Below are 26,140 nucleotides of genomic sequence, written 5' to 3' on the forward strand. Positions count from 1 at the left end.
CACCTTTTTATAGAAATAACAAACTTTCTTTGCTGTTTTTTTATCCAACATGAAAATTTTAGGTTAAAATGTATATCAATGTATGAGGTAAAGTGTATATTTTCAATGCTTTTTTTTTTTTTTTTTTTTTACCATAAGGGTTTTTATTTTATTTTTTGCAACTCGCTTAAAAAGTAATGCGATAAAAAAATCAATGTAAAAATATTCCTTATAGCCTTAAAAATTTACATATGATGTCATAAAACTGAATATATTATTATTAAAGATTTAAGCTTTTTTTTTTTTTTTTTTTTTTTTAAATAGATGGAGTATAATTTGTCAAACACTTGAAATATTGTCAACTAACCAGTCCTCACTATAAATTTAGCAACATTCCTCCTCATTTAGAGGCTTTCAGAATAATTACAGATTTGCAGGCAGAATGAATGGTTTGAGAACGTTTAATTTGAAATGTCAGTGTTCAAGAAGAGAAAAAATAAAACTGCAATATAAATATTAGCATATAAAATGCGGGTAGCACACAGGAGGAGGGAATCAAAGCGTTTTAAGAGATGTTACAGCAGGATTATAGCATCAGAACACACATACAGATATATAGATCTATTCAGATTCTTCATATAGACATTAAGAAGCATTCGCACATGTAAGCACAACAGATATACGCAAAATTATGTCTTTTCATGGAAAGAGAAAGAAGTCAGACAGGAAAAGAAGAGAAAGGATGAACACAAAAATATATGCATAACATCACAACTTCTAGACTAAGAGTGTCACTATTAATTTCCGTAAGTAAAAGTTAAACTCTTTATTTACAGGTGCGTTAGTTAGCCTTCATTGTACTAAATAACTACACATATACTTAATAACTACACATACTTAGTATTTCAAATGTGTTTTTATAGTCTTTTTTTTTCTTTTTCTGAAAAGCAAAATAATGTGACACATTCCAGTAGTAAGCCATTCCTTTGAGCTGGGTATAAAGGCTTTCTTTGTGTTTTTAAGGGATGATTGCTATTTACAAAAGAGTGTCATGCCAACAAGGGTACGAACACAGCTGCAAATTTGTATTTGGATGGATTATCAGTAAGAAGTTTCACCTCATTTCCAAAGTGGTATCTGCGCAAACAGCTGACTCTGGTCTTAATCGTTTGGTTTGTACTATGTGAAAACGGTTAACGTCATTCCTGTACATTCAGTACGTGTAAGATTGTTCTAACTCACATTTCTCCCTCTTGTCTATGGCTCTGTTCTAATACCCAGTGAGCTGCCTACTAATTAAATTGATACTTAGATTCTTGTAATGGTAACTTCTCTCAACTCTTGAATGTGGCCAAAAGATGATGTCTTAGAAGACAGCATGATTTATAATTAAACTACCTACCTTTTGGAACAGTGTCTGGAGCATGCCTATGACACCTCAAAATGCTGTCTAAGTAGGCAGCTCACTAGATCACTAGATCTCAATCTCTGTGGATCTGAATTGTTATTACAGGGCGGCTTCATCACGGACGGACAGTTTAAGAAACATTTCAGCATTATTTTAAAACAGCAGATGCCTGTAATGAGTATCATTACTAACTCGTGTAATTACAACCAGCACTGATAAAGAGAACTTCAACACTTCAGGATAATCAGAAAAAATACTGAATACTACAGAAGATACGGCCACCACTGTGGACTTACAGGGAAACTGGTATCTCAACTCTCCCATTACGGCTCGGACAAGAAGAGTCACAATTGTTCTAAGAAAACAACCAAACTCTGGCTCAGAATCCATTCTTAAGAGTACTTGAAAGAAAATACATCTGGCTTTCATTAAAGGTCACATCCATGAGAAGTTGGTAGATTTGTAGGCGTCAGGTGATGTGTAGATTATCTATAGCGCAAAACAAAACAAAAAAAAACCCAGCATGCAGCAAAGATCAACTGACTTATATGGTAACACTTCTCATAAACTAATCAATGGATTTGGAAAAGTCCATAGTGGTATTTTAGGTAATGACAATCTTAAGCAAAATTCCTTTATAAAAAAAAAAAGGTATGAAGAAAGTAATAATGATACATTTAGCAAACATTGCAACAGCATACTGGGCATGTAAAGAAATGCATGGTCATTGTGTCTTTGTATAAACAATAAAAACATGATTGGTATAATAATCATAACACATTTCTGCTTTCCGTCCAGGTGCAATGGAACGGTTTAACATGATCATGGTAAAGTATTGTTAAATACATTATTGGCTAGATATATGCAGGAATATAGTGTTGCATAAACTTGGCAAAAGTGAGAATGAAAATATGAAAACTTTTTCACTGTTTGAAACATTCTGCGAGATTCGGGAAATTGAAAGGAATCGGAACTTCAACATGAAAATTATTTTTACAGTACTTGTGCAGTAAACACGCACTAATCGCTACAGAAACCAAGTGTTAGAGGTGTGTTTACTTCGACATACTGTAAGTCTAAGTCAACTAGTTACAGATTTCCAGCAAACCTCCAGATGCCACAGGATGGAGTCGACCTCCCTAACCCTAAACTTATCCATATATACACCCCTCCTTCTTCATCTACCACTCCCTAATCTTCTCTACTTCTTTTCCTTCTTGGTGGACTTCTTCTTGCTGGCGGGGGTTTGGGCGGCTTTGGGTGGCTCAGCTTGGGCGGCGGTGGCCTGGGGCGGTGGCAGGGCCTGCTGGGGCTGCTGCGGGTTGGAGGTCAGGGTTGCGGTGCTGCCAGGGATGTAGACGTTCTGCCGGTAATCAGGGACATGTTGCAGGGTGAATTGTGGGCTGTAGCGGGTGCTCAGACCCATGGTGCCCGGTCCCAGAGTGTTTGTCGCCTCACTTACCTCTAAACAAAAATAGAAGAGTTGGTATTACGAAGATTACGGCTCCCATTCATCTCCAAACATACTCTATGCAAGTACGTGGATGCAAATGCTTTTAGCTACTCATGTAATTTTGTGTGTTTCTGCTTTCTGAAATAGGCACAAGTATGAACTTTTACATACATTTCCTCTTAAAGTTTGTTTCTAGCCTTAGTTGAAATGGCTTGTTTAAAGGAGTGTTCTGGGTTCAACAATATAATCTCAATCAACAACGTGTGTTGCATAATGTTGATTACCACAAAAAAAATAAAAATAAAATAAAAATAAAATAAGAATTATATATAAATAATTGAGAAATAATTAAAAAAGGAAGCGAGAGCGTGATATTCTCACCATTAGCAGCGGCCATCAGCGCCTGGAGTTGCTCGGCCTCAGTTGGGGGGTTGGGCCAGGGACCTGTTCCCACGGCAACTTCAGGAGTGGCAGCAGCCCTGCAGAGAGAAAGAGGAAGTGGAGTCAGCAAAACACAGCGCGATCTGTACCGCTGCGACTATCAGCAACAGCTGCAGCAGGTGTGTGTGTGTGGCATTTTGTTCCCTTGTTTAACACATACTCAATGCTCCATGTTGGTACTCTATTGGAAAATAATGGCCAGAGATTGGGAGGGTACAGCTGCTGAAAGCTAGAGTGCACACACACACAAAACCAATGAACATTTCCATGTGTGGCGAGTTGATCTTCAAAGGCTTGCTTTAAAACGCTTTAATTTGCATCCGCAGTGAACAAAAGCCCCGATCACCCTCAAATTTACCTCATCACACACACACACACACACACACACACTCACACACACTCACACACATACTCACACACATACTCACACACATACTCACACACATACTCACACACATACTCACACACTTCTTTCCTGGTTACTGACAATTAATACACTTCAGGCCAATTTCTAACAACACTGAAAAAGTGATTTTTTTTTAAAGATTAAAGCTACCTAAACGACATAATGTGTTAATTAAACTTGAAAAAGACTACTTCAAAAACGTTCTCTTAATTACTAATGACTACATGAACAAAGAACTGTTCCTCATAAAATTCGGATCCGGATGTTTTTCTCTACTCTGCATGTGAGAAGTGAAGATTCCTCATCCTGATCACAATAACACCAGTCTGGGAAGCTACTAGAACAGCTCACTTGAGCATCAGTAAAATAATATCACAGTTTGCTAATTAGATGCCATGCATTTCAGTGATTTTACTATGATTTTCATTAGCATTTAAATCCCACATTTTTTGTATAATTATTTGTATAATAATGACGATAACATGTTTAAACACCTATGGAGTCAAAGGTGTGAATTGATTTGATCTTCACAAAAGATACAAGTACATAAAGATCTTACTGCTTCCCCATAAACAGTAGAAGGGGTTGACAGTGCTTTTTACAAAAATAAATAAATACATAAAGTACAGGATGTGATTACTGGGCCTCCTCAGAAATACCAAGAGAACGTGAACCTTCTTGTTAATTCAAAAATGTTGAAGACAGAGGCTGGAAAAATCAGGCCATAATGGAGAAGACAAAACCCCTGGAACGCATCGTCTCACAGGGCACATGCTGATATTTAAGTATGAACATCATTCAAAATGTTAGTATGGCTCACTGGAAGTATCTTTAGCACAAGGAGGAGATGCTAATACTAAAGGCCATCTGTTTCTGAAAGGGTTTAAGAGGATGTCAGGGTCTCGGGGGTTCTCACTTCCTGTTATAAGCCCAGTGGCCCTAAAACAGCCCAGCACCACTGACACCAACAACAGCAGACAATAAACCACAGCGTACTGCATACATCTGCATACAAGACGTCACCACAGGACAAGTGGAGAAAAAGAACAACAGAAAGAAAAGAGAAGACTCACAGGATGAAGTGTGAAAAAAGGAGGGAAAACTGGGAAGAACAAACCACAAAAAAAAAAAAAAACGACAACAAAGAAACAAACAAAAGAACAAACAAAAGAAAAAAGTTAAAGAACAAACAAAAGAAAAAGATAATAATTGAAAGCAAAAACAAACAAAAGACCAAATGAACGAACAAACAAACAAAAGAAAAATAACAATTTAAAGGAAAACAAGAAAAGAAAGTCAAAACAAACGAAAGAAAACTAATTAATGAAAGAAAAAACTAAAGAAAGAACAAATGAACAAAAAAGAAAAAAACACTATCGAAAGAAAACTACAAATGAGAGAAAGAACAAACTACAAATCTAAGGAATGAAAGAAAAACTAATGAAAGAAAACACAAGCAAACAAAAGACAAAACTAACTAAAGAAAGAAAGAAACTAATCAGTGGGAAACATGCAAGATACATTTTTTAAAATAATTTATTTGAAGCATGTGATCAAAAAAGTTAGGAAAAGAATGGGTGAAGCAATGAAAGAGAGAGAGAGAGAGAGAGAGAGAGAGAGAGAGAGAGAGATTTGAAGAGGGAAAGACAGTGTTTTTGCCAAAACATTTCAAGAGGAATAAATCCTCAGTGCCAAGATGAGGGAAAACAGGGCTGAATGATGTTGTTTTAGAGCAAATGACCCTAATGAGAACCAGAGCTGATCTGAGAGCAGTCACTTATTCATTTCATATGATATATAAAGACTGCCAGTCTGTGGGTCATTGTCAGATTCCTTTATGAAATCAAACCTGAAACTATTGGGCTACCAGCTCAGATATTGAACTACAAGACAACCAATCCTGTCCATAAGACACAGAACCATCCAAACTGTATCCTAGCACAACACTTCAGAAGAACAGACGCCAGTTCCTGTCCACCAGTGTGAAGATAAGACGCCTCATTTCTCCATAATCACCATCTCAACACACTGAAGGGAAATCACACTTCCTGTGGTCAACATTATCACATCCTGTGTTTGGATGATCACTTCCTGTTGACCAGATTGTTGGTTATCTGTCAAGCTGCATATGCAAATGAATCATTCCTGTTCTGAGGTGCATTTACATTTTCAAGTCTTAATTTATTAGATAAAATATGAAACAAAAAAATATTAAGATGGAAATCATATAAATTCGTTTGCTTTTATCACAATATCAAAATAAAGTGAAGACAAGGGTGACATTTAAATAATTTCATTACTTTGGTTTAAGCAGATGTTGGCTCTATAATCTGAAAATGCAAAACTGAAAATTTATAAAGACTTTTTTTTGTTTCTTTACTTTTTCCCTTTCCTTTCAAACGAAACATGCTCACTTTTAAACATTTGATATGTTCTTTCTGTCCTCAATATCGCTAACCATTCCACTTGTCTTTTGTAATATCCCTTTAACTAACAAAAGCCAGTTCCTTAATGACATCATCCTTCAGGAAGTGGCATCATGTTTGGCGGGAAAGCAACAGCACAAACATTAGCAAGTATTAGCAATGGATTTGATTGATTCTGTGAAGTCTTATCTTGGTGTTAGTTGGTTTGATGGTTGATACTTATTTTCTCAAGACCACTGAGTCGATCTTGTGTCACGGTGTGCCTATACTGTTGATTATGGTTATCTTATGTTTGTTCAGAATGTTAGAATGCATTATGAACATCTATAATCCTACCCATTTAGTAGCTTGTCAGGAACAACTCGAGGCACCTTTCCCCCATCGCGATCTTGTGAGCTCTGTGCAGGGTGGCATGATTTGGGGCACCTCTCTCCCATCGTGATCTTGTGAGCTTGGGGCGGGGGCAGGGTGGCACGATTTGGGACACCTTTCACCCATCGCGAGCCAGGGGCTCGCCCCACACAGCCTTGCTGCCCTAGGCACCTGCCTATATCGCCTATGCCAGGATCCGCTACTTTAGTCGACACCCTCAAGTAACACATTGAGGAATGGCTAGCTTTAGCTCTTAGCTTTATTTCCATCCTGTTAGGCATCTTGTTATTAATATTAATTAAAATTAATAACGTTGTCCTGCCTGAACTTGACCAGAGCACATTTTTAAAGGTATGGTAAACCCTTTCGTAGAAATACTTGCTTAAATTACAGCACTAGCATATTATAAAAATAAAAATAAATGTGTTCAATATGTACTGCATAAACAAGAATGACCCAAACAGCATCAGAAACACGAGTTATTGTTCAAGCCCTGCCGTTGCCTGTGGCTACTCATTCATAAAAACTTTATAAAAAGAAACAAAACCAGTTTACTCTAAGGAAATGACATCATTTGTTTTGCAATTCTCTTTAGAGTTCCAAAAATGTGAAACACGCTGAAACAAAGCCAAAGCTAAACACAGCTACACACTAATGTGCACAGCACGACGCTATACCATACACCTACACAGCTCTATTCTAAGAGCAGATTGGCCCCTGAGGGCCCCACAGCAAACACCTTCACACACTGAACACTACTGCACACATAACAGGAACATAATCCAGGAGAAAACCTACAGGGACATTAGGAGCGCGCAGGGAGCTAGACTAGCTACACTTCAATACCTCAGCCTGCTCGGTGGAGTCCATCTTACATGTGTCGACTGGAACTTGCAGGGACTGAAAAAAAGATTAAAGATTTCTGCAGACTATTCAGAATGCTAAAAGTGAAACTGTGCTGTCATTTACACATTGTAGTTTCTGTGTTAGCTCATTTCCTTACAGTCTTTGTAGGTTAACCTCACAAAACTTGACTTGTCTTGGTCATATTTCACTCCAAAATTAAAAGAAAGCAATAAGAAAAGCTCTTGACATGAAGCCCTTTATAGTTCAATTTATGCAGATAAAAAAAAAGTACATATTAGTTTTATTGTAATATAGTGAAAAATTACTGTATAACAGAAATGAAAATCTATTGAGAATGTTGATCTATCTTGTTCCTGTTGACCAGATTGTTGGTTATCTGCAGGTGCACATGGATCAGTCATATTACAGTATGTGGTACATTTTAATTTTCACATCTTTTTTTCCCCTCCCCTTTTCTCCCCAGTTTTGCATGCCCAATTCCCAATGTGCTCTAGGTCCTCGTGATGGCGTAGTGACTTGCTTCAATCCGGGTGGCGGAGGACGAATCTCAGTTGCCTCCGCGTCTGAGATCAGTCAATCTGCGCATCTTATCACGTGGTTTGTTGAGCGTGTTACTGCAGAGACATAGTGCGTGTGGAGGCTTCACGCTATTCTCCGAGGCATCCACGCACAACTCACCACGCACCCCACCCAGAGCGAGAACCACATTATAGTGACCACGAGGAGGTTACCCCAACATGTCTCTACCCTCCCTAGCAAACCGGGCCAATTGAGAGTCACTCAGCACGCCCTGAATTCGAACTTGCGACTCCAGGTGTCTTTCCTTGCTGAGCTACCCAGGCCCCCTCATTTTCACATCTTAACATATTGGATAAAATATTAAATTCAAAATTTAAACCGTAAACTGTGAATTGAAACTTATCAAAAAAGAAAGACAAAATTACGGAGGGCCAAATCACTCAACATTAAATAATTAAATAAATCATTAAAGCTACACTATGTAACTTTTGGCCCTCTTGCGGTTTAAGCATAGAACTGCACGGTACTTGCGGAGGAACACTGTTTTGGTATTTATGTGAGTCTGCTCTTCTGCGCGGATGAATATGATTGTTTGAGGTGTACAGGTGTAACCATGGATACAGATGATCAAGTTATCAGAGCGGATGTCACTAACAACAACAAAACTCTCCAGCTCCCCTCAAAAAAATAAAATAAATAACGAAAGGAAGAAAAAGACGGATATCCGGAAAATATGTCTTATGAGCAGGTAAGTAGCATATCTTCCGTTGTTGTTTTGACTTAAAAATAAAAAACGTTACAAAAGTTGGGCAACGATGACGTTAGATATAATGATTGCTAGTCATATAAGATAAAGTCAAACGGTGGAAACTTAACTTAGCTAGCAGGCAAATAGACTAAGGTAGTATCTGGTTTAGAGATCAGCATTGTTACCAGCATGAAGTTATTTTTTTTCCCATCGTCCTTCCTCGAAAATAAAATCAAGCACTTCAGTACCACAATCCATAATTAAATGTCCATTAGAGTGCCTAATGCTATCTAACGAACTACTGCGCTAAGAGAGCTTCCTGGCTAACTATCCTTTCAATAAAATATCTTACATGTCAAGCAAGAAAAAGCCATCTCTGAGTCGGTTTTAAATCCTACCAGATCTCGGAGTTGTCACCACCTCTGAAAAAGCCAAGCCGATGTTGTGTGTTTTTATTATTACGGGCTCTGTTGCTTTCTCTTTTTGCCTGCAGACTGTTCAAGGTTCATGGTTTCTTCATTATGAAAACGGTGATTCCCAAGAGGGTTGCCTTTTTGAATAATCCATGGTCAATGTCTTGCTCATTTATTGTGGCTACAAGCTTTCAGCTTCAAACTATTACCACACCAATAACCGCACATATACACACACTGTAGCAGCTCCAAATCTTCTTTTCTTTATTTACGGACATGACAAAACACGCACGGACGAACGACGGAAGTATGCAATTTCCTGCCAAATCCGTCCCAACAGCTCTAAAATATAAATCATTATTATAGGCTTATCATAGTGAATCGGGGCATGGCAAATACATTGTATTGTACGGATTGTTGGTGTACTTGATCATTAATGAAATTTTGTTCATTTCAAACAAAAACAAAAAAACGTACATTGTGTAGTTTTAAATACATTATGCAATCATTAACTATACAATTATTTAATTAATGATTAAATCACTAAATAAATCAATAAATGTCCCTTGTATTTATTTGAGTTCATGTCCATTTTTGTCAACCCATCAACCCAAAGCTAATGCTAAAATAAAAATGGTTGCAAACTGGTGTTAAAATAAAATAAAATTGACATTTATTGATTTATTGAGTGATTTAAAGATTAATGTCATAATGCATAATGGTCCAAAAATAGGCCTACATTTTTTTATTCAAAATATAATTTTTTTATTTTGGTTTTGCAGTGAAATTTGACCTGGACATGTATTTCCGTAAGATACACACTTACAAGCTTCTAACTTTTTTTGTTTTCAAATTAGCCTCAACAGCTTTACTTTACAAAAATGTATCATGGTACTCATCGTTTCCACCAAAATACTAAAAGATACTGACATAGACACTAAAATAAAACTCTTGGTATCTTGGTATTAGCCACCACTGTCATCAAAAAGAAGTTAATCAAAATAACAGAAAGACTCTTACTCTGTTTGAAAAAGCTGACCCTATATTACCACACATATTATGATTTAACAGTAGAAACAATGGTATTTTGGCAGAAACTATGGTTACCATAGCAAGTTTTAGCTCAAAATTGAAGCTAAAACTTCTTTGGAGACAACGCAAAGATCTTTGGGCTCAGTGCTATATATGCAGCACTGCCAATTTAAACTAAACAAAAAGATTTAATTTCTTCCAAATGGGTTCTTTCAAACAGGTTCTGTCAGGCTGGAATGTGTTGTGTAACGTCTGTTATGGAAACCGATGCATCGTGAACACTTGTGCTAGCTGGCACGCCAGAGAAGCAGAGCGCTGTTGGATGTCATTGGCTCGTCCCTCCCCCTAAACAGCATCTGATTAAACGAGTTGAGTGGGTCTAAGGTCCTGTCAGTAAACCAGAAATGGTCAAACCCCGCTGGCAATGGTTCCAATCAGTTTCGGCACAATACATGGATATAACAGGCATTAGCATGGTAATAAACCTGACTGTCCCTCTCTCTCAACTCTTTACCCCGCTTTTACTCTTTCTCTTTCTGTTTCTGGCATCTCTTGATCTCTTGGCAGACTGAGGTGTTAGAAGGGGGAGGGTGGGTAAGGGCTTGAATAATGGTAGCCATTTAGTTAAGAAAAGAAAATTAAGATTCAGCACAGCCACTTATGGAAGCTGAACTCTCTTTTTCTCCGTTTTATTTTGCTCTCTCTCTTGCTCTCTCTCTCTCTCTCTCTCCCATTTTTTGTCTTGCAATCATGTATGGAATAAGATCTCACCATATTATTTCTGCAGCATGCAGTATGTATACTGTGCACAGAATGTAAGTATTACGCATTAACACACCCAGATGGCCTACTACATTCGACAAAATGTGCAGTGTACAACCAGAGAAGACTGCAAAGAATACTGTATCCCACAATGCAATGCTCTCAACCATTGCCAGTGCGATGAATGAAGCCATACTGTGATTTTTACTGTGATTTTTTAAATATTCTACATTATTTGATCACACTGCCAAAAGAAATTTTTACACATTATATATATATATATATATATATATATATATATATATATATATATATATATATATATATAAATAAAAAAATAACGGTATTTGTTTACGAGCTAACTAGACAACTCATGCAACGCATCGATGTGTAACAATAATGTCTCATACAACTATTTAAAAAAAATAAAGCCCTTGTCATAGTCGCTCAGATCCTTACGCTTGCCCATTTTTCCAGCTTCAAACACATGAAATTCAAGAACTGACTGTTCACTTGCTGCCTAATATATCCCACCCCTTGACAGGTGCCATTGTAACGAGATAATACATGTTATTCACTTCACCTGTTAGTGGTTTTAATGTTGTGGCTAATCAGTGCATATGTATATAAATGTATAAGTTTTCCATTCCAAACATACTGTAGCCATTATCTGAACAATATATCATACTACTGTTTGAAACATTTATTGTTGAATAATACGTACTGTTTCTCTAACTATTTAAAGTAAAACTAGGCACTATACAGTAAATAATGTGCCATATTTAGGTTGTCGTACGTTAGTTTTAAATTACAAACATAGCCATTATTTGAAAAATATATTAGACTTCTGCATGAACCTTTTATCGTTGAATAATCTGTTTCACTTACTATTTAGCCACTATACAGTACATATTGTACCATATTTACGAAATACTAAGTTAGTTTTCCATTCTAGCATAGCAATTATTTATCTAAACTTTATATAATTGGAATAAAATAAAAAAAGAAGCAAAATAAAAAAAAAATTTCTGAGATAACTGGACGATGTTGAAGAACATCAATCATGTACACAAGCACCCTCCCTTACATAATAGCACCACATCGCTCTCATTCGGATGAGTCAGACACTTTATATAAAACACTGTGTGACTCTGAGGGTATATGTTAGTCAGATATATAGTGTGTGCTAACCATTTACTCAATGCAAATCTTTGTGCTTTGAAAAAAGGGGACTTTCTACATTTACATAATAATGCAAATCATAGCAAATGTGTGTGTGTGTGGGTGTGTGTGTGTGTGTGTACTCACCCGCTGGGTCCAGGCCTCTGATTCTGGGTGAAACGCCAGTCTGCACTGGGCGGTTTCTGCTGTAAAGAGACAAATGGAAAAGCATGAGGTCAGAGCACATAAAAAGAAAAGACAAGCAAGGACATCGCCATCCATTTGTGGGTCTATTTGTGTGACCTCGTCGTTGCCATGGAGACAGAGGAAGGAGTTAAGGTGATGTAAGCGTGTATCCGGTCAGTCTTACCAGCATGTGTCATGTGATCAAACCATGAGAACGATAGACTCGCTTTATTGCTTACTGCAAACAAAAATGAGAGTCTGATAAGGTCTAAATAAGTGTGTTTGTCAGAAACAGCTTAGACAAAGACATATTTAAAGACTTCACTTGAAACGGATGACTGTGAGTCAAGATTACTCACACATATCCACTGATTAAGAATGATAAGGGCTGTGAAACACGTCTGGGAAGAGCAGGAAGTCGAGTGTTTCATTCTGAACACACACACACACACACACATACACACTGTCCTGGATTGTTCCAGTGAGCGAGACACAAGTACTGTGACTAATTGGGTTGAAGACAGAAAGACCATTGTGAATCCATCCTGAGGACACACACACACACACACACACACACACACACACACACACACACTGCCAAACAGTATCTGACTGCATATTATCTCTTTAAAAACCTCACATATAAATGAAAGGGGGATTAATAGCATAATAGAAACAAAAGTCTCTCCACTCCTTCATTTCTCTCTTCTTCATTTCGTTTGATCCACCTACTGTCACTGTGTAGTGAACTGGGACGGATCAAGTCCAAATTAACAGATGCTTCAGAACGGAGAGACAGAAATCCAAAGAAAGATCAAAAGAGGAAGAGAGACGCTAAAGAGCCTCTCTTTTTTTAAACTATTTTAAACAAGTCTCTGTGAAATTCTGGTCTCTAGATATGGCTTGGGTCCCTCCTTTAATGTAAGTCAATGGGACTTTTTCCCAGTTTTATGGTCAGCTAGGACCACGAACTTCGTAAGTCCGATCTCTCAGTAAAGTAACAGCAGACCTCTCTTCAACAACACACATGATTTGTGTAGCACAAACATTACAGGACAAGCTGCACACCGAAGTTTCAAGAGGTTCAAGTCCCTAACTCTGAATATGAGCAACAGTAATAGTGCAATTTGCATGAACAAACACTATTAATGATTTAAAGCTTTTCAACTGTCAGATACACACATATGTTGAGTTTCTCAAAACACCTTTCTGTAAAAACACAAGAAACACAAACAATATCAATGGCACACATGCACACACACACACACACATAGGAAATATCTGCATCAAAAGCAACACCCACAAACCACAGACGCACAACTGCTGAAATAGCTTGACAACACAACTCAGAGCGTGCACAAAACAAACACACTTGCTCAACTGCAGCAAACACACACAGACACACAAAAACCTAAATCTCACAAAGAGAGCATTGACAACCCTAACTCTAACATAAACACCACCTCAACTTTATGTGCACAGAACACTACACACTGACGTACAATAACAGAATTATTAGAACAATGAGTTTGATCACAATATTATTTATATACAGTACACCCACAATGAAGTCACACTTAAACTGCAGCCTGATCTCATGAAAATTACATGACCCTGACAACATCTTTGCAAAACTAAATGAAGTGCTTTATTACACGTTAGGCTGCAGTTTCCCAGTGAAATGTCCAGCGGGGGGCGCCAAAAGCGAGTGAAATGGTGTCGTAATCAGACAAGGTTTTTAAGGTGTATGTTAGATGGAGGTTGTAATGAGTAAAACATATCTCCCTAACCTAAAACTAACCAATAGCGATCTAAAAGCAAATGAGAGGTGAACAAAACAGACATCCTTACCCTAAACCAACACCTAAACCTAACCGTGTCCTAAAAGCGAATGCAACATGAAAAGCACATTGTCTGAAGCAACCACATCATCTCGTGTCACTTCTATGACACTTTTGTCTCATGTGTCAGCTTGCATACTTGAATGGTCTCAAACTCTGTACTTCAGAGTCCAAAGTTAACACTCTATCAGGTGAGCTGCTGAGTAAATTAAGTGTCACTTGAATAAGTGTGTAAATGTAGGTGAGTCTGTAATACAAGCATTAAAATGTGTCGTTCTTTAAATGATGCGTTATATTAAAAGTGTTAGGATATCATAACATAGCAGTATGTGAATGATAGTGCGAAAAATACGTGTTTATAAAGTTATAATCAGCTATTGTACTCGTGATTTGTGAGTAAGAGAATAAAATGCACAGTTGCTGTAGCCCCTCTAGTGTTCATTTCACCAGGAAACTGTGGCGAAACGTAGAGCGCGGTGCATAAAAATCAGTTTGCAAAAATGTAGTTATAGTAACGTTAATTCTGTGAGACAAGGTTGCAGCAATATCTGAATGTCATTGCATTAGGTAACAACATATCTATAAGTGTGCTAGATTTTAAATAATAAAGGAATAGATAAACTGTTCAAAATGAAGACAAAAACATTTGTGGCACTTTGTGTTTTGTCATCCGTTAGTGTCTCATGTTGCTAATGAATGTACTGAACTCCACCTGTGGTTACTCTGCTTGGACACCTTGAGGGGAAATGACTTCATACATCCCCTAAAAATCACTATATTAACAGCTGATTTAAAGACACTGAGAAAAAATGTTCAGCAAAGTTAGGTAGCGGATTTAGGCACCACCTTGGGTACCATACAACCCCCCCCCCCCCACCAACGACTTTGGGGGCGTGTTGAAGCGGGTTTCGCAAAGGGCGCAATACAAGCTAGAACCGCCACTGGTCATGCGTCCCCTATATTCTTTCACTTTATGAGTACAAAACACTCCTTCAGCTCAGCAAGGACATTAAGAGTGTGTGTGTGTGTGTGTGTGTGTGTGTGTGTGTGTGTAGGTTACATCCGCCTGCAGGAATGTCGGAAAAACAGCTCACACTGAACTGTCTCCAGGAATGAGGTTTTTCTTTCTCTCTCTCATTGACACAGTCAGAGCAGATAACAAAGTGAGAACCAGAGTCTCTGGTTATGTTAGAATGGAATACTAGCATACTTTGTACTCTGTGCATTAAAAACTGTTTATGCATGCTATAAAAAAATTTAAAAAACAGTACAAAATAACACAAATTGTTGCCACATGACCTAAATACAACCTAACTATGTAGTAGGTAATCTGGATATATTCAATGAATACAGAATATCTGCATACTCCTAAATAGTATGAGTACTATGGTAGTTGCCATTCTGAACATACCCATTCATATTCTTTTTTTAATGCTAGTAAATAAAAACATATCCTTAATATTTTTTAGAATTGTGCAAAACATTCCATCACCATGCTGATCAGAATTAGGTCACACAACATGTGACACTAACACAAGGTCATCGCCAAGGTCGCAGATGAGCAGTGTCCTCTAGTCTATTTACATACGGAATATTTATACAAATAACACACAATAGATGCGTCTCGCTCCCAAACGCACACAATACTCCTGCAGAAATATCTGTGACATCTGTAAACACACTCCATTCACATGAGCACACACACACACTAATGCTCTGTACACATGGTAAAGCAGTGTTCAGCACACATGTATCTAAACTTACACACACTAATGCTTTCCATATGCAGAAAAACAGATCAATCATGCTAGTGCCCCGACAATAACACAAATATAAATGTAGTTCAGACTTGTAAATGTGTCTGATTAGATGAGACATTTACTATTTGAATGCAAATAAACACTTAGTTGTGACTGCACATGATCCATACAAAAAAAGTTATATGATGTTGCTTTTGCGCCATTTTATTAACGCTAATAAAGCATTCAAGCATACATTTCAGTGATTTTACCATGATTTATGGTGTTAGATAGCACTTATCTTTGGTAAAATCCCACTCTCATGTCTTATTGCATTAATCTGTAGCAGTAAATTAACTTTGAAAGATTCTATAAATGGACTAGATTTATATAACACATCCTTTCATTAATGACACACATCCTGTTACAGGTCTGTCCATACAATAAAGAACCTCTTTACTACCTCTAAACACTGAACAGGAAGTGTTACCTGATTCTCTGAAGATGTAAAGGTCTCTTTCCCTCTGTATAATGCATAAATACTCTGTGGGCGCAACATGACGCTCTCTGTATATACAGCACATTATCACTAGAAACAAAAGGATTCAGAATGCTGGAACTCCCGATTCTGAGTTGATTGACTGAAAATTCTAAAAGTGGAAATATAGTAAAACCACTAAGAACACCTAAGCAACTGCATAGCAATGCCCTGACAACACGGTGACAAATTTTGCACAGGCATGCACCACTCACGTTCTTCAGAAAAAGAGAAAATCTAGTTTATTCGACTTTTGTTTCCAGCTGAGTTGTGGAAGACATATGACAGTCTTATTATAAAAAGAACATTGTAGAACACTAAAGAGCAGGGGTTTGATGCAATGGACGCCCAATATGATGGTCCCCTTTCTTTTCTTGAGATATAAAAACAGCTAAATATATTCATGTTTAAAAACCATTTCATACTGTGTGAGAAAAAACATGCTGTTTGCAAAATTAAATAATGGCTTTTATACTGTATTGCCACTATAAAAGAAATCATATATACTGTATATATATATTAGCCAATTTCTAAGATTTACAGATTTCAATTTCATAACAAAATTTCCTCAAATTGTACTGTGGGTTAAATTAATGTAATAAAACTTAAAATATTTAGTTTCTTTTTATTTTATTTTGTTAAAGATTACTCAATTCAATTTGATGGAATTTTGTTATGAAATTGAAATGCCTAAATATTACATATTTTTGTATTAAGCCAAAACAAGTGAATATATTACTCAAATATTATTAATAACAATGGAAATATTATCTAAAAAAAACAACCTTTGTATTAAGTTTACAGTGCAAATTTTTATGCCTAATATTGGAGTAATTAAACAAATACAAATATTTTCAATTTAATTTAAATTTAATTGTAAACTTTAGAAAATAAAAACAGTAAAAATGTCTAATTAAATCAATGTTTTTACATTTTACACTTTCTGAAATTTTACGAAGACCCCTGCACAAGGGGATCTTCAGAGAGAAGCTATGACATCTACAATCAGATATCACAGTGAAATGGGTTTAATCTGAAAATGCTTACATGACCAAATTTGGCAGGATGTGATGAAATATGTTCACTAACATGACATCACTGCAGAAGGCCAGCAAATAAAGAAAGTGTGAAATATCAAGACTGCATGAAACATGTAGTGGTCAGTATTTTGAAGTTCACAACCTTTTTGTATTGTCTAAAACTGGAGAATGAATTCAGTAAAAAAAAAACAAAAAAAAAAACATATAAACATTTAAGGGTGAATCTCACAAAACATTTCCAGGTTACATTTCACTCTAAAATGTAAAGGGGGGAAGTAGTATTACAATAATAAGAATTGGGGGGATGTGGGGGGCCTGGGTAGCTCAGTGAGTAAAGATGCTGACTACCATCCCTGGAGTCATGAGTTCGAATCCAGGGCGCGCTGAGTGACTCCAGTCAGGTCTCCTAAGCAACCAAATTGGCCCGGTTGCTAGGGAGGGTAGAGTTACATGGGGTAACCTCCTCGTGGTGATGGCATAGTGGGCTAAAGCACATAACTGGTATCCCCACAGCCACCACCATTGTGTCCTTGAGCAAGGCACTTAACTCCAGGTTGCTCCAGGGGGATTGTCCCTGTAATAAGTACACTGTAAATCACTTTGGATAAAAGCATCTGCCAAATGCATAAATGTAAATGTAAATTAGTGGTTCTCGCTCTCAATGGGGCATGTGGTAAGTTGTGCGTGGATCGTGGAGAATAGCATGAGCCTCCACATGCTGTGAGTCTCCGCAGTGTCATGCACAACAAGTCATGTGATAAGATACGTGGATTGACGGTCTCAGAAGTGAAGGCAACTGAGACTTGTCCTCCACCACCCGGATTGAGGCAAGTAACTGCACCACCACGAGGACCTAGAAAGCAATGGGAATTGGGCATTCCAAATTAGGGAGAAAAGGGGATCAAATAAAAAAAGGAATTGGGGGGATGTGAGAATGTGCATAATGGTCCAATATAATTTCTTGTTTCTCACTTTTTTGGTGAGACTGAAATATGACCGGGACATGTTGTGTGAGATTCACTCTTAAAAAAGGCAAAACAAAAGATAGGGCAATGAAAGATAGAAAGTGCTGTTTTGACAGAATGAAAAAGCAAGCAAGCATGAAGAAGGTGAACTGACGCAGAACTGTCAAACTCATTCTTGTAGCTAGAGATTCTGCAATGGACGAGGACCACACACAAACATACACACAAGCTGTCTCTATGCTGTGCTCAGATCCATTAGAGATTCTTCCATCACTATTGAATCTCACATGTCCTCCCCAGTCACAACACACACACACACACACACACAGCACGTGTCATTATGGCAGAGCCAGATGGTATCCAAGTGACCCGAGAGACAGAACGACCCTCTAAAGACTTAGAGAAGAGACATTACGTCCAGAACGGACAAAATGAGAGAAAGACAGAGGGAAATCTCAAGTTCTCAGGCTCATCCCTCTAAAGACAGAAACACAAGAGATTACAGAGGAATTCTGTTTCAACAAACAGCAAACTCAAATTACACTGCTCCAAAACTCTATAAATAACCACCTCTGACACAAATACAAGCAAATACATGAGTAGCACCTACAAAACAGTTTCTGTTTCAATAGACAAAAAGATCTATTCTTAAATGAATGTACAGGGTGCCAGATGTACGATGCTATTTTGCAAAAAACTATCCAATTTTTGTCCGATTTAAAAGTAAAAACTGCTCAATTATGCCAGATTTATCTGAATACACATAATAAAAAAAAACAGTGCAGTGTTTTTAAATATTTTAAATTATTAAAAATAAATCGATATATTAAAAATGAATCTAAATGTTAAGTAAATCTTATTTCAATTCTATTGTACTCTAAATGTTAAATCTATACCTTAAAGGAATGTTCCAGGCTCATTACAAGTAAAGCTCTGTCCACAATCGCAAAGAAAGCCACTTACAATGGAAGTCAACACGGTTTCTTGGTTATTTTTTAGAAACGGAGGGACAGGTCAAAAATATTTTTTATGGTGTTTCAATGAGAGTTCTGGATCATAGTTACCGTGGTTATTTATAATGGGATAGCCCATGTGACATGCACACACATGACTCAGACGTGTGGAATCAATAACATGAATTCGGTACAACCGGAAGTCAGGGGTCAACGCATGACCTGTGCAATCCTGTTTTTCCGCCACTTCTTTCCTCTACTCTCATTTCCCGTTTCCTTCCCCCATCCAAAACCTAACTTCTAGCCATCAGTCTGTTCCTCTTCATGTCCATCTGTTGTCCATATCTTAGCTTTAGATCATAGCTTTAGAGTTTAGAATTAGAACTTATCTGTTCACATAAAATCCTTACTAATCTAAATCAGTGTTTCTCAACTGGGTTGTGACCCAAAAACGAAGTGCAGGCCAGTTCTGATAGGTTCGCAGATAGCAGGGGACTCATGCATATAAGCCTGAAATAGGCTTATCAACTTTTTAAATGAAGGAGAAAACAATTCCCATGTTTTTTTGTTGCTGATATCAGTTAATCAAACTTCACAGTATTATGGTGCAAATTCTGTCACTTGGAAGAAGAAAGCTAAATTAGACAGATGTTCCCATGAACAGGCTCTGTGACATGCCCTCATCCTTGAAAACCATGAAGAACACTAGTTGAGTAAAGAAAATACGACTCTGACTACATTAAAGCGATAGTTCAACCAAAAATGAAAATTCTCACATCATTTACTCACGATATCCCAGATGTGTATGACTTTCTTTATTCAGCAGAACACAAACGAAGATATTTAGAAGAATATCTCAGCTCTGTAAGTCCATACAATTCAAGTGAATGGTGATCAGACCTTTGTAGTTCCAAAAATCACATAAAGGAAACAAAAGTAATCCATACGACTCTAGTGTTTAAATCCATTTCTTCAGAAGCGATATGATAGGTGTGGGTGAAAAACAGAACAATATTTAAGTCCTTTTTTACTCTAAATCTCCTCGTTCACTTTCACATCTGAAAGTCACATGTAGTGTCTGTTTAGTTTCACTTTCACATCTGAAAGTGAAAGTGAAAGAGGAGATTTAGAGTAAAAAAGGACTTAAATATTGCTCCGTTTTTCACCCACATCTATCATATCGCTTCTGAAGAAATGGATTTAACCACTGGAGTCGTATGGATTACTTTTGTTTTCTTCATGTGATTTTTGGAGCTACAAAGGTCTGATCACCATTCACTTGCATTGTATGGATCTACAGAGCTGAGATTTTTTTTTTTTCTACCAATTTGGAATGCCCAATTCCTAATGTGCTTTTAAGTCCTTGTGGTCGCATAGTGATTCGCCTTAGTCCAGGTGGCGGAGGATGAATCCCAGCTGCCTCCGCATCTGAGACCGTCAACCCACACATCTTATCACGTGGCTTGTTGAGCGAGTTGCCACGGAGACATAGCACGTGTGGAGGCTTCACACCATCCACCGCGGCATCCACGCTCAACTCACCACACACCCCACCGAGAACGAACATTATAGTGACCATGAGGAGTTTACCCCATGTGACTCTACCCTCCCTAGCAACCGGGCCAATTTGGTTGCTTAGGAGACATGGCTGGAGTCACTCAGCATGCCCTGAGATTCGAACTAGCGAGCTAGCGAGCTCCAGGGGTGGTAGGCAGCGTATTTTACCACTGAGCTACCCAGGCCCCGAGTTGAGATATTTTTTTTTTAAAAAACCTTCGTTTGTGTTCTGCAGAAGAAAGACAGCCATACACATCTGGGATGGCATAAGGGTGAGTAAATGATGAGAGAATTTTGATTTTTGGATGAACTATCTCTTTAAATACCGTTTCACTTGCAATGAGGATAAACATAGTTTGTGTCGACCACAATGTCGTTTTGTTTGGTGAACCACTGGCCATCGAAACCACTGAAATTCACAAGATGTTTGCATTAGTTAATGCATAAATAGTATATTTTTGGGCCTACTCAATTTGTAGTATTATCAAAAAATTCCTAGAACAACATGATGATGTGTAAAAGACTACATTTTTACTAACTTTTGTGTGAAATACGTGGTACTGTGTTGGATCGGCACTTGATGTCTAATATAAAAATCTGGGTCCTGAAGTAAAATTGAGAACCACTGATCTAAATCCCTCTTTTCCCTCTAACTACCATGTTTCCAACTCTAAAATCTCAAAGTTCATATTATTTCATTGGTCTATAAACCCCTTATCTTACTGTGTCTTTATTGAGTCCTCCCTTCTTGTTTGATACTCTCCAGATTTACATCAGCTAAATTCTTTTCTTTTTGTTTCTTAATATATCTGCACTCTTTTCCCTTGTGTTCCCCATCTCCTCTTCCTTTCATCTGTCTCTCTTTCTTTCCTCCCTCATCTTGTATAGTCAGAGCACTGACTCCATGCCAGTCTGCTGAAGTTTCTGAAGGCCAACGAGACTTAACAGTACTAAAAAGAAACAGCTACATTTGATGTGATGTCCACTTGAAGCATACTTAAAAGGATAATATGCCCAAAAATATCAATTATGTCATCATTTACTCACCCTCATTTCATTCCAAACCAGTAATCGAATGACTTAATTTCTTCCGTGGAACATAATTGTAGGGACCGACAGCCTCAGTCACCATTCACTTTCATTGCATCTTTTCTCTCAGTCTCATATTCTGCCTAACATCTCCTTTAGTGTTCCACAGAAAAAAAGTCATACGAGTTTGGAACGACATGAGGGTGAGTAAAATCAAAACAAACAAATAAGAACGTATATTTTGCATATAGAAAATGAAGCCTGTTTTAGGACCATTAAGATTTTTTCATGACAGTGCTGCACATTTTACCACCCCCCCCCCCCAAATTCTCATTATCACATTGCAAAAAAAAAAAAAGCAATTATGATATTCTCATTACCACAACGTGAAACAAAAATATATTATTTACATTGTAAAATATTTATCCATCAAGGTAGTAACACCTTGGTACCAATGTTGGGTAAGTTACTCAAAAACTGAATCCACTACAAATGACTAATTCCTTCTCTAAAATTGTAATAAGATGACTTTACTGATTACTTCATGGAAAAAGTAATCACATTACAAATTACTTCTAAGCAGTGGCGGATTTAGGCATGGGCGACATGGGCAGTCGCCCAGGGGGGCGGCATGAAGGGGCACCTCTTCAGCTGTCACAGAAACAAACAGACGTATATATATGAACATAATTAATGTTTTGAATATATTGTACATAAATTATGTTTAAGAAGTATGTGTAACCCACGTAATTTACTTAAAGGTAATTAACTTATCTGATTACAAGAATTTAAAATGAAATGCATTATACCACTTTTTGAATTAAAAGTAATTAGATTACAGTAACTACTTACTTTGTAATCAGTTTAGAGTTGGTACTGCCTTTCATTTTTGCTTTACAGCATCATTTTTGACTGAAATACATTAAAAAAAATAATTAAAAAAACACTTTTATGGTCATCACTGAAAACAATGGAAAAAATAAAAGTAAAACATCCGGACGTGCTGTGGTAATGTGAATTAAGGGGGGTAAATTGTACTTTAGTGTCCTTAAAATTATGTCACAATGCAAAAAATCATAATGGTCCTAAATGTAGGATAAATTTTATTTTTGCAAAATCTACTTTCATAATTGTTATGGTATTGATTTGGGCTTAAATATGACTAGGACGTGTTCTTGATCGGTTTCGTGAGAATCACAAATACACATTGCATGGAAGACTATCATTGCTCACAAAACATTAATTCAGAGAAGCTAATCTCAAGAAAACATAAATGTTAAAAAAAACTCCGGAGATATGGAGCAAATAAAGATTCAACATGACAAAAACAGCCCTGAGGTTGCAACATTACCCGAAATTCCTTTCTACCTACACAGGCAAATCCATAATGAACAAAGTGACTCAACAGCCAGGAAACTCATTGGCTGTGGAGACGAGTGTGCTCACCTCATTGGCTGAGTTCATTAAGTGCTTCCTAGTCAAAGTCATGTTTAGTGTGTTGTTATGACTCAACATGGGAGTTTTGACAAACACAAAGTCACTCCTGCTGGAAAGAGTGGAATAGCAAGGCCTGTAGGTCCGTGTGTTGGGTTCCTGAGGGCCTCCTACCACCTCCATATATCTAATGGGTCCATCAGTGTTTAGTTTGAGATGAAGATCTTTATGGGTTCTATGCTGGTAGGTGTGCCTGGAACGGAAGCCTGTTCTAGAGTAGCAGCACCCCGAACCACCTTTCTGCCTGATGCACCGTACCAAAAGCACCACCATGGTCAGCAGAGACACCAGGGTTACGCATCCCAAGGAGATGATGAGGTACAGGGTAACATCTGTCATTCCTGTCCCCTTGCGCGAAAATGTTGTCGTTCGGAAGTCTGTGGATTTGTCTGCGCTTGTCTCTTCTATGGTAACTGTAACCGCAATGCTGGTGGACATAGCCGGCTCGCCATTGTCCCGTACCACCACAATGAAATTGTAGGCCGGGCTAGTTTTGCCACCCGATTCATCGTCCATGAGCTTCTGAGCAATGCGCAGTTCGCCCGTATGGATGTCGATGTGAAAAAGCGAGGAGTCGTCCCCTGGCGCAATGGTATAAAACAGCCAGGCATTGTGGCCGCTGTCAGGGTCGACGGCGACAATTTTATTCACGCGATGCCCAACGGGTGCAGATTGTGGTACGGTCAGCTGAAGACCGGAGTCCTCGGAGTGGGTGGGATAAAGGATGACAGGTGGGTTGTCGTTTTGGTCGATCACGAAAACGTGCACGGTGATGTTAGATGTTTGCTGCGGCATTCCAGCATCGCGTACCTGCAACTCGATCTTGAACGCGTTCATTTGCTCGTAATCCAGAGCGCGCATGGTGAATACATTCCCGTTCTCGGGGTTAATGTAGACGTATGAGGATACAGGGCTGCCGTGGATGGTGGTGGGTAAAATGGAGTACGAAAGACGTGCATTATCACCAACATCTGGGTCTGATGCCGCAACGGTCACTATTGGCGTTCCAGGCGCATTATTCTCAGCTACATCCACAGAGTACGAAGACTGCGAGAACATTGGAGCATTGTCATTGACGTCAGAGAGACGGACCGTAAAAGTTTTCTGAGAGGATAGAGGAGGCGAGCCGGAGTCAGTTGCGGTGACAACAACGATGTATTCCTCCACCGTTTCTCTGTCTAGGTGTCCTTCAGTTACAAGTGTGTAGTGCTCCCCAAAGGCGGATTTTAGTTTAAATGGAAGACCTTGAGATACCTGAAGTGTCACTTTACCATTGTCCCCCGAATCCAAGTCTTTCGCACTGATTAAAGCGATAACAGTGCCAATTTCAGCGTCCTCTTGGATAGGACTGGTGAGGGAGGTTAATGTCACCTCCGGAGTGTTATCATTCACGTCGATTATTTCCACTTTGATGTTGCATGAACCCTCCATGGCAGGAGAGCCACCATCCCTGGCTTGAACTGTGATGTCATACACATTCGCTTCCTCATAATCCACACCCCCCACAACACGGATTTCCCCCGTTTTAGAATCCACACTGAACATTTTAAGTATTCTTTCCGGAGTATATTTACTGAATAAGTATGATATTTTACCATTTATCCCAGAGTCTACGTCAGTGGCGTTCAGTTGCGTCACAAGCGTTCCTGGAAGAGAGTTTTCCAAAAGACTAACCCTTTTCACCGGCTCGTCAAACACTGGCGCATTGTCATTCACGTCCAGAATTTTAATAAGCAGAAGTGTGGTCCCGGATTTCTCCGGTTGTCCCCCGTCCACGGCAGTGAGCAAAAGACGGAACGCGGCCTGCGCCTCACGGTCCAAAGGCTTTTCCAAAACGAGCTCTGGAAATTTACTGCCGTCGCTTTTTGTTTCAACGTTCAAAACAAAATAGTCGCTCGTGGAGAGGCTGTACGTGCGCAGAGAATTAATTCCCACATCGGGATCGTGCGCGCTCTCCAGGCGGAACCGCGTTCCGGGAGCGGCTGCCTCGGATATCTCCAGTGACGAATTCGCGTTTGGAAACTGCGGCGCGTTGTCGTTCACATCCTCAACTTCAACAAGAACTCGGCGTATTTCCAGCGGGTTTTGAAGGAGGATTTGCAGGAGCAACGAACATGTCGAACTTAACGCGCATATGCGCTCCCTATCAACAGTCTCTCTAATTACTAAGGCACCGTTAGATGGATTCACCTCGAAATATTGCGCGTTAGCTTCCGACATGACATGTAGGTTTCTCTCTGTAATCCTCTGAGCGCTGAGACCCAAATCCCTCGCGATATTCCCGACGACGGACCCCGGTTTCTGCTCCTCCGGTACCGAATAACGGAGCTCACCGGACGCGCTCGTGAGGCGCATGGTGAGGGAGAGCGCGAGGCAGAACACGGGCCACGAGCGTCTCCACTCCATTGTGCGCGATCCGTAGAAGGGGAAAAAGTTTCAACTTTTTCGCCTTATCAAATCCATATTCACGTTAAAGCGACGCTACCATGGCGTGCATAACGTAATCCGATTGACGCGGAGTGAAGAAAAAAGTTTGAAATCATTCATGATGGCTGTAAACTTTTCGGTAAATCACGAGAGGAAAAAACAGTCCAGCTTCTCTCCAAAACTCCCTGAATTAGCTGCGCCTCTGCTGCGCAACAGGGCGGAGACTGTAAGCCACAAAGAGGACCGTCACACACACACACACACACACACACACACGCACACACACACTTTCTCTCCTCCTGGAGTTAGAAGAGAATGAGACTGAACTCTCACAGCTCATGTCGACCTGTTTTCAGCACACATGCCAGTGATCCCATGTGCTTT

The 26,140-nt window shown here is 38.7% G+C and overlaps 1 protein-coding gene across 2 annotated transcripts; it reads right to left on the bottom strand.

The window, feature by feature from the left end:
• Window positions 1–422: 422 nt before the first annotated feature.
• Window positions 423–25,944, bottom strand: LOC127418074 (protocadherin gamma-C5-like). Of its 2 annotated transcripts, none has more exons than XM_051658450.1 (4): window positions 23,282–25,944; window positions 12,135–12,190; window positions 3,222–3,319; window positions 423–2,851 (listed from the first exon to the last, which is right to left on the bottom strand). In XM_051658450.1, exons 1-4 carry the CDS (start codon window positions 25,733–25,735, stop codon window positions 2,589–2,591), a joined length of 2,871 nt encoding a protein of 956 aa, XP_051514410.1. In that variant the 5' UTR covers window positions 25,736–25,944; the 3' UTR covers window positions 423–2,588. The 2 variants fall into 2 exon arrangements, with proteins under 2 accessions (XP_051514410.1, XP_051514409.1); XM_051658449.1 differs by having other exon boundaries at window positions 12,135–12,193.
• Window positions 25,945–26,140: the final 196 nt, after the last annotated feature.

The sequence above is a fragment of the Myxocyprinus asiaticus genome, chromosome 27 (assembly GCF_019703515.2).
Source record: "Myxocyprinus asiaticus isolate MX2 ecotype Aquarium Trade chromosome 27, UBuf_Myxa_2, whole genome shotgun sequence".
NCBI classification, from domain to species: Eukaryota; Metazoa; Chordata; class Actinopteri; order Cypriniformes; family Catostomidae; genus Myxocyprinus; species Myxocyprinus asiaticus.

What these genes read in the sequence shown, in the direction of transcription:
- LOC127418074 (XM_051658449.1), bottom strand. Translation starts at nt 25,735, where the DNA reads ATGGAGTGGAGACGCTCGTGGCCCGTGTTCTGCCTCGCGCTCTCCCTC. An exon ending in TAATGAACTCAGCCAATGAG is followed by an intron (nt 12,194 to 23,281) that starts GTGAGCACACTC and finishes GTCTCTTTACAG; the next exon opens with CAGAAACCGCCCAGTGCAGA. An exon ending in CAGAGGCCTGGACCCAGCGG is followed by an intron (nt 3,320 to 12,134) that starts GTGAGTACACAC and finishes TTCTCTCTGCAG; the next exon opens with GGCTGCTGCCACTCCTGAAG.